The sequence below is a fragment of the Corvus moneduloides genome, chromosome 2, assembly GCF_009650955.1.
Source record: "Corvus moneduloides isolate bCorMon1 chromosome 2, bCorMon1.pri, whole genome shotgun sequence".
In the NCBI taxonomy this organism is placed as follows: Eukaryota; Metazoa; Chordata; class Aves; order Passeriformes; family Corvidae; genus Corvus; species Corvus moneduloides.
In genome coordinates this window covers 4,091,374-4,108,458 of record NC_045477.1, presented here as the reverse complement: position 1 = coordinate 4,108,458, position 17,085 = coordinate 4,091,374, and the positions used below count along the sequence as shown (strand labels likewise).

Sequence of the window (17,085 nt, the reverse complement as noted above, 5' to 3'; positions counted from 1 at the left end):
CTCAGCAAGCTGAGCAATCTGTCTGGTTCTTCAAAGACAGCAGCGCACTGTGAAGCTTCCTGCCTGTAACTTCTGCCAGGCAACACGGGTGGGCATTTACACAACAAACCCTTCACACGTCACTTCAATCAGGGGCTGTGAGCTAAGAGTTTCCCCAAAGTGGAGCAAAGACAGGGTGTTTAGTTTGGAAGAGCTGGAATATGAAGGGAGAGATGCAGCTCTGGCAATTTATAATTTGGGTTTTCACAACATGTGTGTGTTTGTGTGAGTGTGTCATGAAGGAAGCTTCCACAGCTTGTGCCAGTGTCAGTGTGATGAGGGAGTGGTTTAAGAATTCTATTTAATATATGCAAGGCTATCGTTTGAGAAAAAGTACTTATAGCTCATGTGAATCCATCTGTCAGTGCAGACCTATATCAGCTAAGTCATGTCAATTTGTATTGCTAACAGGTGGAATAACAAGAAATGAAGTAATTGGTGACATATATGATAGCTAAATCAAAAGGAAGCTATTTTCTGCAAATGGGCTTGTTTTTGCAAGAATCTAGGCTAGAATCTGGAGGCCTGCTTAAAGCTTTGCTTCTGGTGAAACTGCTGTACAGCAGTAACAGAATTCTGATGTAACTATCAAATACAAGCACTACTGCATTAGAAGTTATGTCTAGGCTTTAAAAATACCTACATTCAAGACAATCTATGCAAAAAGATATAATGCCTCATCCCAACAGCATAAATTAATCTTTAAGTTGGCTAAATGAGGATATCTTTCACACAAGAGAATCTCTGCACAGTGTAAAAGCAGACACCAATTTACACAAAACTGAACATCAGCTGTCAGTGCAATGGTAAAAGAAATATACTCCTCTCAACTACTGAGATTAAAGTAGAAAGGGAAAAAAGGAAACCAACAGCTGCATTGCCCTGCCAAGCTGTTTTCCAGATACTTATTTATAGCAGGCTTTCTAGTTTAGTTCTGTGTTTCATTAAAACATCTGTGGTGAATTCTGTAGGAAAAAAAGATATAAAGATATAGAAAGCATTTTGTCTTTAGTAAGGAATAAATTTTCTGAGTATTTGGAAGGGAATCTGCCACTTAGCTTGAATTAAAGGTTTCGGTAAATAAAAAGTATCTCATTATCTTTGTTCCCAATGACCCTAACAGAAGAATAATGCTGGCATTTTAAGTCTCCCATGTAGTTAAATTAACTGAAATCTTACACATAAGCAATATGTGAAACGATTAGGGTATAATTCTGCAGTTATTAAATGCTAAGTACCTCTGTTAGGCTTATGAGAGCTACTGTCCAACATAAGCCCAAACACCTCCACTGAATCATGCACAGCAAGAGAGTCAGTTCTGAGTCTCTTACATCCCAGATCAGCGCTACCTTGTTAAGATTTGTTTTCGTGTCTTCTTTTTTTTTCTCTCTCAAAAATGTGTGGGATTGTTTTTTTTTGCTCACATGTAAAGCAAAGCTGCTTTTAGCAATTTAGAAATGGAAATGGCATCCCATGGTCATCTCAGATACAAAAAGAGGCAATTCAGAATTAAGACCGTGCTTAATATAAATGCAAATACGATAAATTAAAAAAGGAAGAGTTAAATAGCAGCACTATGGGTAAAATCACTGGGATGCATCTGTTAACAACAATTTCTGACCTGCACTGCAGTTTCATACCACATGACCCCCCACATGCATTCTTTCTCAAAGGAACACATCTCAACTATTGGATTTATCACAGTTCTTCACTGGCTTTCAACTACCTGACAATCTTCCTCTTCTGTAGGGTTACTGCTTGGCTAATTTTTTTTTCAGTTGCTTTTGACATAATCAAACAATAACATTTATCTCCATTAACTTGCTAGGATATATGCTATACATCATGTAGTTGCATTTCCATTTTTTCAGTGTTTCATCAGATTGAATCAGAATTATTAGTAAACGACATTTAATAGCAAGGCATTATGAATGAGTTTCATTAAACAAACTACTTTTAAGAGTTTTAAGTCCATAAGATCAAAATCTTTACAAGCACTCAGAAAACAATAGTCCTGAGGATCTTACAAAATTAACTTGTAGGTAGGAAGGTAGTTGAGAAGCCAGTTCACGAGTTTGAGGTCACTTGTAATTTAATAGAATCAGTGGGATGCTCTACATAACACTGTGTTCAAAACAGAGAATTTTATGGGGCCGGGAGTATTTCCTCTTTGACAAAGTTGTTTGGTTGCAGATACCTAAGGGCTATTAAATACTCTGAGATATCCCATGGAGAAAAAAATACGGAAAGTATTTCACAAACTGTTGACAAAAGAAACCCAAACAGTCATAAGAAAAGACATGAAAGCTGCTGAGAAGCTTCTGTTCAAAGAAAGCAAACAATGAAATAATAGCACTTGAAATAAAAAGAAAGTAAGAATCATCTTGTAATTAGAATTATTGCAGTAGATAAAATGGGGCACAGAGAAGTACAATAGCTTCTTTTGTATAGCAAGTCAATAACATTACGTAATTTTCCAATTTTCTCCCTCTTTTTACCAAAAGAGATTTTTGTTTTTATTTCAAGCAAAACTTTTAAGTAACACTACAGATAATGCAGGCTGTTCAGAAAAGATACCAGCCTGACATCAGCCCATGCACAGATCCAGTTCTGCACAGAAATATGTAGTTTGGAAAGAAACTTTGATTCAGTTTTAACTGTAGTTATATGTATTTATTCTTCATTTATTACTTTGGATAGAAGATGGTGTTTAATGGCTCCAGAAGAGAATAGATAACACACATAAGCCTGTCTTGGAAAGGATGCCCCTAACCTGTCCTCACTTATTCAGAGAATTATAGGAGTTCAAATCACGATAAAAGTTATTTTAAAAAAAAGGCGGTTTTCATGAGATACAAGTTGCAACTACCAAAGCATACAGAAGATTCAAACACCAATTTAATAGATAATTAAGTTTTCCCTTTCCAAATTCGTTTTGATTCCATGTTTTAGCAAGGAAGCATAGATTTTTAGAGGAGAGTCACAGAGTCACACAAATTCCGAGATTTACAGTGTCATATTTAAAGTTTTCTTTCTTTGGTGCACATGGACATGCTTCATGAAATGGATGATTACAGGATACCAGGCCTTCTCTTCCAGTATTTAGGTTGGCCACTTAATTACAGACCAGTCTACCTCACAATCTCTCCTATACATTGATCCAGGAAAATGGCTCATTCCCAAAGTTACTGCCTTTTCCTTTCGGGTTGGCTTTCTAATAGAAGGGACATCTGATCTCCCTGTCTAATCAACACCAAATTTTGTTTCCCTGAGATGTGTGGAGAGATGGGGCAGAGAATGAAGGAAAAAAACTGATGTGTGGGAATAGGCTGGAATACCTACCAGAGGAAATGCTGGGGGGTAAAGATCCACCCCCTGCCACTGGATGTGGGGCCAGGATGCTATTTAAAAATCCCGCCCTCAGGAATCTCGAAAGAGACTTCACCCCAATGGTCGGAAAGGATCCTTGCAAAGAAATAAAAATGATCATTAATCAAATGGCTTGTTCTCTGGCTAACAAAAGAAGCTGACTGTTTAAAGAAAGAACAACCAAATCTCTGCAGAGTTAACGGTGGTTTCATGGGAACAGATTTCATAAAAAGCAGTTAAAAGCCTTTGTTTGCTTTTTAACCAAGTCATACAATACACAGCTTTAACCAGAAAAAGATTTTCTGTATAGTTTGCAAATGGAGAATTCCAGCACTTCTAGAAGGAATAGAAAAATTTGGTGTTTCAACAGCAAATTGCACCCGTGGGATACTCATAATGCATTCCAAATGACTCCACCATAGAGGCACGTTACAATTTTGTATTCAAATCAAAGACAGACCAGTAGAGGTGAAGCTATACCAGCAAAGCTGTTTAACACCAGTGTTTTAAAGCCACCTGACAAAACTCATGTCAAGCAGGGGGCAAAGGGGAACCAGAATTTGCAGCTAAAATACTGAATTCTGCGTCAAGGCAGCCATGTCAGTCAGAGCTTCTGCCACATCTCCCAACCCCTTTCAATATATTGATACAGGCAAAAACCAGGAGTATGGATAATGCCTAAAGATTTTTATATATTTTTCATATATTTGTAACTTTTTATTTTAGGCAACATGGACATGGCCCTTTTCTGCTTTGCTCTCACCAGAAGCTCAACACATTTTATGCTTTCAACCTAATAAATGGTATATTCTTCTCATCGCCTAGATGTACAGTTTTATTCCTGGAAACAACGATTAGCTCATCCACCTCTTTTAAAACAAATACTTGTGACATATCTACTGTAGTGGTGAGAAATGAAGATGCTTTAGCATTTGATCCACTGTTTCAGCTTTCAGCCTTTGTACAGAGATCTGCAGACATCATTTCAACTTCCTCATGTTAGTGCTCAGTGAGTGCCAGCATCAAAGATGGATCTGAAATGACAGCTCTGCACATCTCACTTAAAAACACAGAGTCAAGATTCTCCCACCTGGCAATAAATCTAAACTGACAATCAGAATAATCTGTGTATTTTTGCAAGTGCATCAAGTAAGCATCCATCCAAAAATGTAGGCAACGGCAAGTTTGTTTTCCTCATCTTGCAGGTATTTCATATTTGTTCTTTGAAGAGACAAAATCATCTTGATCTTTATACACAATGAGAAAAATAAATGGCCCTCAACAGTTGGGATTTTTTTTCTCACTAATAAAAATACAGAGGGGAAAATTTACCCTCAAAACACATGCACTTGCTGAATTTAAAGCAGCCTAAGAGAGCTTTGAGTTTTTTACTTTTATTTTCAAGCAAGAGTTCTATTGTTTCTCCTCAATCCATCTGTCCTTTAAATTTATTAATTAGACATGGTGCAGTCTGTGGAAAAAGAATTAATTTAATTGGCGATCTAGATGCAGTGCTTTTATATTTGATGGCTAAAGATAAGTTTTCCCTCTGGACACTCCAGAGAAGTCTTTGGCATTCCTGTAAAAGTGTTTCCAAATTCCATGGCTTTCACTTTAAAATATTTGCAGAAGTGATCATGGACAGACAGTACAGAATGCAATACACAGAAATTCAATTTTAAAATGGAAATTTTTCCATTAACTCCAAGATGTTTGGTACTAAACAGCATCTTAAAACATAAAGGCTAAATAATGAACATATGAAGACTTCCCAAATAGAACATTGCTTCTCTGTTTCAAAAGATGAATTATACCAACCATAAAGTCCAGCCACTGAGTCACACACCATATGTACAGACCTTCAGAAAAGCCAAACAGCTTGAGCTTCACCACTGACATTCTCCTCTATTTAAATGCTGTTAAATGGCAAATAGCTCTAGTTTCCTAGCAGTCTTACAATAAGTTGTTTTGTTATGCTAAGTAATGAAGACAACCCAAATTTATTTCACTCATCGTACATATTCAGAAATAAGAAACAAGGAGCAGCGAATTTTAGAGCAAGTAAATCTGTGAATACTAAGAAGAGAGCTAGAGGGCTAAAATTATTGAGGTTTTATAAGCCGCAAGTAACTAAAAGAATATGTATAAATAACACTTGTCTCTCACACTCAGAAGTTAGGATTCAGTTGCTTAAGTGTAAATGCTTTGTGTCATTTGAGATGCTCTAAAAAATCGGAGACATTCCCAACTGAGTGGCAGACAGGACATGATCTGCAGGAGATTTCCACTCTGAACGCGGCAGTAAGAAGCAAAGCAGCAGTTGGATATTTAAGAACAGGCACTGAGTGTCATTTTAGGCAACTCAATCCCATCCAAACAGTCTCCTGTCACCTCAGAAGTGTCTCTGACTAAGCAAAACACAGAGTTACAAGAACAAGACCTCATTTAATCTCTTCTAGAAATCCACAAACAGCTTCTGAAAAGGACAAAATTAGTAGCATTCAGCCCTGACCAATATCCATCAACAAAAAAATGCACACAAGTGAGAGGTGAAAAGTTCGTTCATCTTAAAGCATGCATGGTCTTAAATGAAAATACAGCCCCAGAATGAATGGACAGGTGCTTTTTTTATCATCTGCACAATGTGAACAGGGCTTGAGACTCGATTACATGACTTTATACTGGGGAGGTGATCATTACTGCAGGTAAAGCAAATTAATTCTTGTTAAGCCACATCAATCACCACCAGATGGACAGAACTTTGATAAGAGCTTTGGGCATTTACAGTAGTTTAGAAATTTAGTCAAATATTCACTTGTTTGCATAAACATTCATGAAATACTTGAATGAATCACACAGAATCATAGAATGTCTTAGGTTGGAAGGGACCCCTGGAGGTCATCTAGTTAACCAGATTTCTTGAGAAATACCATTCTGTCAGTGCACATCATACAGAGACTCGTGCTTCCCACCAGCTCTGTTTTCTGCAAAAATTAACACTCATTTTTGCAGTGCGTGCCCTCACACTACTGGGGAGATCTTTTAGTACAAGATTCTAAACTGGCAAAAGGAGACAAGAATATTTAGCCACGATTCTTCAGTGCCCTCAAATACAGTTGTTATTTAGCAGTTTACAGTCATGGATTTATTGAGGAGAATACCCCAACCTCTCCCCACTCCATACACACGATGAACATTGTGTCAGCTTTACATGGAAAACACATTAGTTACAATATTAGTTGGAAAAATGCATTGGAACTGTAGAAATATATGGCAATACTCAGAATAGCTGACAGTTCATGAAGTATCCACCACTTTCTGAGTCCTGTGATACCAGTTTGTAACTCAGTGTAAATTCTTCTGTTTCACAATAATTACAGCTAAGTGCCTGAGCTCAGAGGCAGTGGGGGAGTGCTGAATCAATTAGCCTGCCTTCCACCTTTAGCTGTTGTTCCAGGGGGACTATCATCCCACAAACTGTAGAATTTGATAGGGAAATCACTGGTATAGCATCCTAAATTGGCATGGGTTTAGCAGGATATTATTCCACTGAGCAGAAGGGCAGGAGTAGGTGGCTGGGCAAGGGAAATCCATATGCTTAGTTCAGCTCCAGAGCACAGACATTAATTAACACCCATTTATTGGCACTGCATGGTCACAGACCGGCCAGCCAGGAGGAACAGCCACTTCTCCCAGACCACATCTCATGGCCTTGCACCAGGGACAGAACTGTGCCCTGTTCTTTGTCATTGCTGGTTTTCCTTTTTTATTGCACTTCAAAACTTTCTGCAGGTGGAATTGACCACTTCAATTGTGTACTTCTGACCATCTAACAGCTACAAATTCCAAAGCAGCTCTTTGGCTGCTTAATTTAATAAATTGGGATGAGAAGTTCTAGAGAGGTCACAATTAACTTCTGCTATTTGTTTTTACAAGTACCATCTCTTTATTGGTAACATCCAAAGAAGACTTTAGTCTATTGTTCTTTTCCCATGGATTTTGTTTGGAAAAAAAAGGAAAAATGCACAGTTGGTGTATTTAATGTAAAAGCCCCACTGATATTGGTTTCTATATAGTCAGTTCTGTTTATGCTTTCCATGCAGGGATTGTAAAACCCAGCAAAGAGAAAGTTCTCAGACACTCTGCAGATGAAGGCTTTGGGAAAGTGAGGGCTATAAAGAGCTTCTGCATTCAGATTGGCAGGAAGCAACTGGCTGCTTTCACTCCAAACTGCATTTTCATGCAGGTTGGGGTGAACATTTAGTAACAAAATAATGGAGGACAGAATGCAGAAAGAGTTTTCTTGCTTCTGCATAGGGGAATTATCCAATTTTATCACTTAATGTCTGAGAGAAGACTGACTTCTGTTATGAGCACTTTCCATTCTAAAATAAAACCTGGTTTTTATTGTTACTCGTGTTTCCTTGGGGAAGTTAGAAGAAGGGTTAGAACATTTCTTCCAAAATTTTTTGAAATATATCCATTATGGAAATTACTGAAAACCAGTCAACTTTTCTCTCACATGATTTTACTGATTTATCCTTCCTAGACCATCAGGAATGGCACATTGCTTCATAATCTTTTATGAGGGAACATATGGAAGGTTTTTATAAGGAATGGCTTTATAAAACTTTGAAATTATGATGTCAGATTACAATTTTTAGAGCACTCAAAAGGTTTGACTTGCAATGGAAAGAAAAAAAATCAGAAGCAGGGAAGAATTTTATCCCTGATGAATTTGTTTGATCATGTTTTCAGTACATTGAGGAAACATAAACTTTTTTCAATGCTATAATCTGGAGATTTAGAATATGTTCTTAATTTATTTTAGAGCTTTTTGACACATGAAAGCAAAGCAAAGGGTGACAGAGAGATATGCCTAAATTTTTACCCTAATAATTCATATGTCTTGGAAAAATCTAATTTTCAAGATCACTAAATAATATTTTGCAACAGACATCATAAATATTAGAGCATAAAAAGAATTGACTGAAATTACTGTGCTTAACCCCTACTGAAATCAGAGAACACTGAATGGTTGAGGTTGGAAAGGACCTCTGGAGGACACCAAGTCCAAGTGAACCACGTGAAGATTTCCATTACATTGCAAATAACACAGTGAAACTCCTGAAGGCTGAATTCTGCTCTAGGGTACCTAAACCAGTAAAATCAAACCTGCATTATACTGTGAAGAGGAAAATTTATACTCTCATGTTCAGTTGCAGATTTTCAAAGGGATGGTCCCATTTTGTTTCCCCAGATTCCACCAGAGTAGTTGACATCATACCCATAAATAACTGTGTCACTCCTCCATGAACGTTCAAGAACTCACAGAGTCCTTTGCCTGCCTTTTCCTGGTGTCTGGATTATGTCTTTCCATGCTTTTTGGGTTTACTCTTCAGTTTGATTTTAACTCTGAATTTCCTTCAGTCTACTGGTTTGGAAATAATAAAGCATTCCTGTGATTTGGCCTCATTTCTGAGGAATAGACCATCCTAGCCCAGCTCTTGGGGAATATATTTTCCAAAGTCCTGCTTTTCTGTATCAATGCCCAATTTCTGCTCCAGATGTAAATTTACAGGGTCTGCCTGGAAACATGGAGAAGACAAACACTGGGCAGGGCAAAGCTGCTGTTCAGGTCTCCAACCCAGCTGAGTTTAACCTTGAGATCCTTGTGAAAGACAATGCTTCTCTACAAACCTGAACTCTCATTTCTTTACTGGCAGATGGGAATAAATCCAGAGGTAGGAATATTTACACAGAACAAGACAATTTTAGAAAACCTCAATTATAACAACTTTTGGCTTTACTTATGACTTCTCTGGGACAAAAAGCAAATGCTGAAAGAAGCTTACAGTTCCTAAGGAGGAACTGATGTAAGTTACAGAATATTTGGGGAGAATATCAACATCTAATTTAATTTCCCTTGCTGCTTCTAGACAAACAGGTGATTTGGGGGGGAAAAATGAGGGAATTGCTTGAAAAGAGTTCTACAAACACTACAGGCATTTATTTTGTGATGTGTTAAATGTCAGCGCACACTGAAATTCTGGTTGCTGGGAAGATTGGTGTGACAACATTAATATGATTAAGGCTTTTAACAGCAATAACAACTTCTGTGTTGAATCATCTTTGTAGTCTTAATAGAATAGTAATTGGAAATACTGAGCTTCTATGGGATAAAACAATGTATGCTTAAGCTGTCTATTAAATATTTTTCAGTCCTGCTAAACTGAAAATAGCTTTAGCACAATGCTAAATAAGAACCTGAAATCTTTATGTATTTGTAGGGATGTACAATATCCAGAACACTGCTACAAGCACTGTATGCTGTACATTTGGATTTCATTATCGTGCATTCATTACCGGATGGAAAAAAAAATACTTTAAAATTACAGTTTTTATGACAGAAAAAACCAAAGCCTGCAATATCAGCCAAAACCTTTGTGATTAATTTTGTATACATCATTATTTCAGGGAATTATGAAGCCATTAATAATTAGCTACACAAATTCCTTTTCAGTCATCTTTTCATCACCCATTTTTTGTTATTTTGGAAGAAAAAATCCTGGGTAAAATCTAAGCATTCCTATCCATGAAATTCTTCATCCTTTAAGGTAGGAAACTCCCATGTGAAATGTTGATGGGATAAATGGGATGGTTAAGAAGTTCCAGGGGCTTTTAAATTTTCAGCTGCCCATTTTCATGGTATTTCCATAAAAAGAGAAAGATTAGGATTTTATTCTGTACTTCATGTTTAGACATTATAGTCAGTTTTAATTGAATGAGTGGAAGAGCTTTTCATGGGTGACATCTGAAGATGAATGTGTTCATGGAGCCTGCTGTACATTCTGCAGTTCTGCAGCTAAAGCTCTGATTTTCTCCTCTTTTAGCGTTGCTACGCTGCTACGGTGTGAACCAGGGGTAGGAGACAAACCCCACTTTTAGACAATAATCAGTACCACTGAAAAAGCCTCACTGTGTTCAGTTAAAAAAAACCAAAAACATTTGGGGCTGAGTGATTTGCTGTTAAAAAAATGTAGGGTATAAATAGAGGATTCCTTTCACTATTCCCATTCATACCATTCACAATTCACACTTCAGTAATATCAATAAAATTAAGTCCACAGGTTTGATTTCCTTCCTCGTTACAAACACCAAATGACTTCCTCAAATAAAAGATGCCAGGATCAGAAGTTGAAAGATTGCTATCATTACCATAACTGTGACTTGGAATGAACTTTTTGATTAGAAGTGCATTAAGTGCTGGTTTAGATTTACCAATCCGCATGTGAGAGAAAATCCTCTTTGCTCAGTGAAGGTGCCCCAGCCCACATCTGATAAACCAAGACAGGCTGTGGGCAGCTCCTGTATCTCGCTGATGGGCCAAGGCACATGGACAGGAATTCTGTTTTCTTTTTTGAAAAATGCTGCTGACCAAAGAGAATTATCTGTGCTTGTTAATTATCTCCTTGGTGATACCGGTGTATTCAGAGGATTTTCTCTCCAGCTCAAAGACCACTTGGTGTTCAGTAAATGCCATGTGGTAAAATATCTCTCATCTCATCCTCCTTGTGCTGGTTTTGGCAACAGTGACTCTGGCAGGATGGATGTTGGGCAGTCATTGTTTACTTAGGCCACAAAGTCACATTTTTCAATGCTTATAAAGGCATTCACTGAAAACTGGAAGTAAATTGCCAGTCTTACCCAAAACACTTGTATGCTGAAGAATGTGCTCTATTACAGCTGAGAGGAAAAAAGCAGAGAAAGGAAAGAGGGGAAACTCATTTCCAAAGCAGGTAAATTAATTATTGTCAGTCTAGAGAGATATTAACAAGTTTCTGTTGTTTCAGGAAGAAAGGAAATCAATTATGTGAATTCTAGCAACAGTACAGTGATTTGTTTCAGATTTTTACTACTATAAAAATTCTGTACTATGCTTCTCTGGATAAAATATTGAAATTAAGTCATTACTTATTTGCTTTCAAATTTTATTCAGCAGAAATTACCTTGTTAAAGTTTAGTTGAAAAATGACAATATTTATAGATGGATGTTGTCATGAATCTATTTGGGAATGTCTGACTGAATACATTTGCTTCTTAAAATGTGTTTACAGGATTGTCATTAACGTTTTGTGCTTATATTTAGAACATATTTAAACTGAATACTCTGTAACTTCACACCATCTATTACGATGTTTGAAAATCATATTCTTTTCTTTCCCGTATTGCTTCTCTCTGTGTCTCCCTTAACAGCTTTATCATCCACTCCTGATTTATAAGCACTCTTTATCTGTGAAGAAATGTAACATTTAAGAAGCACTATTTTTTGCAAACTGATTTTCCAACCAGGAGTTTGGAAAGGATCCCAAACAGTTTGCATCTAAGTGATTTATTCTTCTGGAACCTGAACTATGTATGTATTAAGAATCAGAAAGGTAATTATAGTCAGCGAAATGGTTTCTTTTCCTCACATCTAAGTCTCATGTTTCCATAAAATACAGTATCAGATATTTATATGAGAAAATTACCAATCCATATTTCAATCCTTCTTCTTGATCTTAATCTGCTATTAAAGATATCTTAAGCTCGTTACCTTGCATTAGAAATTTGGGTGTGAGCCTTTAAGCTGTAGGAAATATCACAATGCAAACTTTCGTGGCAGAGGTTTGTATGGAGAGACTAGGCAGCCAGCTGGAAGGTCTATGGGTAATAATAAATGAAAATATTAATATTTAATACCAAAACTCAGTAATGGTTGCTATTGAAAAACCCCACGTATTTAAAGATGAGTAAGGCAGTTTACATTTGAAACAGTTATTTCCTGCTTGCCAGAGGAAGGTGTAGCAGGATGCTCTGCTGGGATGGGGTAAAACAACCTGAACAATGCCCTGTATATGCAGAATTATCCCATGTCTTTTCCAATGCCCAACCACACATATATCTACTAGTGTGTTTTTGCCTCCATACAGAAGAACAAATGAATGTACACTTATCAAAATAAATCAACCAAATACAACTTGTGAATTGGGATTATTGACTGCTTTCAATACGCTCTTTAACCCCTCACTCCTTCGGCTGTCAGCTCCAATTGCCATTGTCATTTATAATTGCTCTCATCATTGCTTTTATGGTTTTCCTGGACAGGCCACAGATCAGCCATGTTGTGCAGCAAATCTGCCAGCACAGTGCAATCATGTCTCCCCCTGATATTCATTGATCATCTGGTTGCAGTTGTTAAAAAGACCTCCAACCCTTCATATATCTCCTACACACTCTAAATATCTGTCCCTTTAACTTAGTGTACCATATTCTTCTCCAGTTTCATGGCAGAGGAAAAAATTGCATATTGTATTCGGGTATTTCAGATGGAAATGCAATCATCTGTGGTTAATAATGATGCTAATTATGAAACATGATGACCATGCATTCCCTTCAAAAGAAAAGGAAAAACAAATAGTCTGGCCATATCTTATCAACAGGACGTTATCTTTTTGTGGCTGTTAGTAGGAATGATTTTTGTCACCTCTTTTTCTCACGTCATCTCATGTCAAAGCATCTAAATATCTTTGAAAGTCAGGTCCTACATGTCTGAATACAGACATCTGAAGGCAAAGGATCCAGAGGAAAGTGAAATCCTGCTTCTCTGGTGTAACCTACAAAAGCAGAATTATGGAATTTAGTTATGTTAGATAGTGTACCCTGGTCAGATTAAGCTGCTGTTAACGGGGTGTTACTGCTGACTGTTTGACAATGTGCTTTTTCTTCACTGCTTATCGCCCTATGAAAGATGTAGCAGCAGAATTGACAGTCATAATGCATGGCTTGCTAACTGCAAAAAGTGAGAAGCAGGACACAGAAATGTGCCTGATTTGAACTGCAGGAAACCAAAATGGTCCCTTGATTTTTAGAACAAAATTCTCAGAATGTAATGCATGAAAGACAAATGTAAATTTTTCCAGAGGTTTAAAAGCTAATTTCTTCTAAGTATATGTCATTCAGGAGAACTGAGTATTGTGGATTCTTAACTTTTGCCAGCAACCTTCAACACATGGATGCATGGTGGTTTGCATGTGTAATCTGAAATGTCCACATGGATTCATGCATGTGTAAACACAGCTCAGGACCATTGATATTAATTACACTTCTTCCAGTACCAGTCAGGAAGGGCAATCTATTTTGCAAGAAGGCTACAGATACTTAGTGTTGTCTGTGTTATGTGCACAGCTCTAAATTTCAGCTCTGTACTTTGGATGATACTTGAATAAATTGAGCTCATAAATTTGGCTAACAATGCAGGTGGTGGCTGCGGGTTTTGTGTTAATTTGATGGCCACACCAACCCTGGATTCAGTAATGTGTTGCAATATTTATCTATGAATTAGGGTACAAAGCAAAATAAGGGGAGTGAGCCAAATTTCAATTTACAGCTCCACTTACTGAACAATTTATAACACAGCTGAGATCCTGCTGTTTTGTCTGTCATTATGTGCAGAACTACAATAATCTTTTATCAGAAAAATTCAGCTTTATGCTCAATGCTGTGTAAAGTCCACTGGCTAATATGACACACATACGGTCTCACCACCACAGTGGACTGTCCATAAGCAACATTTAAACTTTGCAGAATCACATTTCCTGGGAGTAAAATTTCAAAACAAGGAAAGAATATTGTCAATATTGCCACAGAATTTCCTCAATCCTTTTCCGTAGCAACCAAATATACAACACTATGTGTACAATAAACACATCTACTACAAAATATGTCATCTTCTGAAATGGATTCTGAACTTCAATTAACAAGTGGGAGAAAAAGGCAACATTAGATCATTACGATAAAGGCTCAAAGGCCTAGAGCACAATGTCTTGGCTGAAAAAAGAAAAATACATTATGTCCTGAATTTTTGAAAAATAAAAAATGGGTCAGATATTAAGAGCTTCATACTATAAATTACAGTGAAAGAGGATCATGCTGCTGCTATGCCTTCCTCATGGACAAGGTAAGGTGCACTGATTTTAGGGCTTTTGTTGCACTGAATGGGTTATATGTAGTAATTTGAAAAGAAATTCAATGATTAAAGCTTTAAATTTCATTTGCAAGATGAGTGCCTGAAGATTTCAGAACTGAAATAGTCTTCACAATTTGAAAGCCACTAAATCAGAACAGTGAGGAGACAATAAGGGAGTTGAAAGTGTCATTCCAAACCCAGGCTCAACGTCTGAGGATGTGAGTTTACATAGAGCCAGAGGTCTAAGCACTGTCTTCATTTATCCTCCTTCTGTGAAGGGACTATTTTAAAAATAATCCTTCTGCAGAATACAAATGTACATAATGCTGTCAAAGAAAATGAATGCCTTAAAAAGATTCCTCTTGCACATGTGACAGGTACGAATCCTTCAGCAGTCAAAATCTGAAAATGAAACCAATTCCTTAGAATTGTTAGAATTCCTAACAATTGAAAGTTATTGTGGGGCAGAGGAACAAACAGATTATGAATGTAATAAAGCCCTTGCATGCATTGGTATTTTGTATTGACACAGTATTACATAGGACTGATGAGATTGTGCTGTAAACTATTGTGTAAGACACCATCAAGCTAAACTAACTAAAGATTCCAATCTGGATTTGTTCAAGCACAGTTACAATAGTCAGGGACCATTTTTCATGCCTTTTGTAGATATAGTTATGCTGTCTGATGTTTGCTGTAGGCATAGCTTTAATTTAATTTATAGACTTTTCATGGAAAGTCTTCAACATGATATAGAAATGAAGACACATCATTCTTTTCTAGAGTCCAGCTTTCAGTGTTGCTCACATATGTTTGCACTGGAGAAAGAAGTCATTGTTCTTACACCGGCTTATGAAGTAGCAGCAGCTTGGCCACAGACATAAAACTCACCTGAGCATGCCCTGACACACCCAAAAGAGCTCCCAAAATTTTCACTGTGCTAACATGGCTTGAAAGGAAACATGGATGTTTTTATAGAGTGCCCAGCATCTATGATAAATTTGCAAGGCAATCAAGCAGTCTTTCATGGCAAACCATGCAAGGAATGATGTTGTTATAACAAAACCAAACAGGAATAATGTTTCACTTGTAAGTTCTGATTAGCAATACCAGTGGATCCAGATTCTGTGCCACGGTGTATTTGCCTTGGCCCAGCAAATTGCCCTTGAAATGAATTCCCTGCTAACAGAAAGCTTCTGCTACAGCAACTGTTCTGCCTACTGCTCTCTGTGGTTAGGGATTGCAGCTAGGACAAATGAGAAATGAAGCAATAAGAAAAGGGAATTAAAACTCTGTTTCAGACCTGCTTTTGAGCAGGCTTAGTTTAGCATTTTTTTCCTCCTGTACAGTACATATTCCACAGCAATTTTGAAAACAGTATAATTTAGAAGTTAACATTTGCTTAGCTGGTAGCACCAGATAAAAGCTCTAATTTGTAGTGAACAGGCGAATTTGTTATTGCCCCAGTCAATAGCTATTGACCTGGGACAGCACTTCTGCTCATTACAACCAAATCCTTTTTCTTTTTTGTTCAATAGTCAATGACACTGTAATGAAAGGCACTGCTTACAAACTGATGCAATATGTATCAGCAACAGCTAGAAGTTAATGACTAGTGGTTGCACAGAGGAAAGCATGTGCTAAGAACAGCAGTACACATCTATTAACCAAATTTACTGCATCTGATGTACCTTTATAGGTTAGTGGGACTGTAATGCACATCAGATAAATAGTTTCTGTTGTTATTAATCTATGTTTTAGCACAAAACACCTTTTAATCATGCTATCAACACACAAATAATTTGGCTAGGACAAAGTTTTGGCTGACTTTTACAGCATACCTTTCAGTTACATGAAATTTGGATTCTGCAATCTAGACTTAGTACTTAGGCAAGGCAACTGCTCTCCTCCAACCTGAAGTCATGTTATTCTCTAAATACCACAGATGGGGCAGTATAAATGCACGGCAACACCCTAAAGATAAACTGGGAAGAGCAGAGTGCATGTGTCCATGGCTCAGCCTGCCTTCAGGCTCCCTCACTGTAGCAGAGCAGTGCTGCACAACCCTGTCCTTTACAATTGATATAACTTGCACTTTCTATGCCTTGGGGTGAACTTTGTTCATAATTCATGTAGCCTATTTTCGTTCTATAATTATGGCTGTATAATTGTTTATTTTTTTTAATCTTGCCTGGCACCAAAATATTTTCTTTCAAACTTCCACTACTTATTTTATATCTGAGAGATGCCTATTTTTATATGATAGCGTGACTATAACAGTAATACCCACTATTTTTATATTACCTTCAAACAAACATTACATAACATTATTAAAGTTTGTTGACTCCTTGGTGAAAAGCAGAACTGCTAATGACTTTTTGGCTTACAGTTCTCTATCATTCTTTCCTGTAGAACCCGAACAAATACTCTAATATTAGAGCATTGATTTATCTGTATGTTTCTCTTTTTTGAATGCAACAGTGATTTCTCTCTAGACTGATGACGAGACGTTACAGAGAGAAAATTTACAAACGTGGTGAAGATTAAACAATCCTGCCATTGCCAAGGAAACCATACTGTACTCCCTATGCACCATTTAATTGAATTTAAACAATGCTTGTAAACCACAGTGCTTTGCCTTTTTCAGACATGAGACACACCCTGCAAGG

At 37.2% G+C, this 17,085-nt stretch overlaps 1 protein-coding gene across 4 annotated transcripts in view; it reads right to left on the bottom strand.

Moving 5' to 3' along the window:
- The window catches only part of EPHA6 (EPH receptor A6), a 388,929-nt gene that overhangs the window by 72,937 nt on the left and 298,907 nt on the right, over window positions 1-17,085 (bottom strand). For 2 of the 4 annotated variants that reach the window (XM_032095757.1, XM_032095765.1), the window contains one exon: window positions 3,382-3,504. The exons of the other annotated variants lie outside the window; for them this stretch is intronic. In XM_032095757.1, the coding sequence (XP_031951648.1) occupies window positions 3,382-3,504 (123 nt within the window). The remainder of the gene's footprint in view (window positions 1-3,381; window positions 3,505-17,085) is intronic. 4 annotated transcript variants of the gene reach the window in all.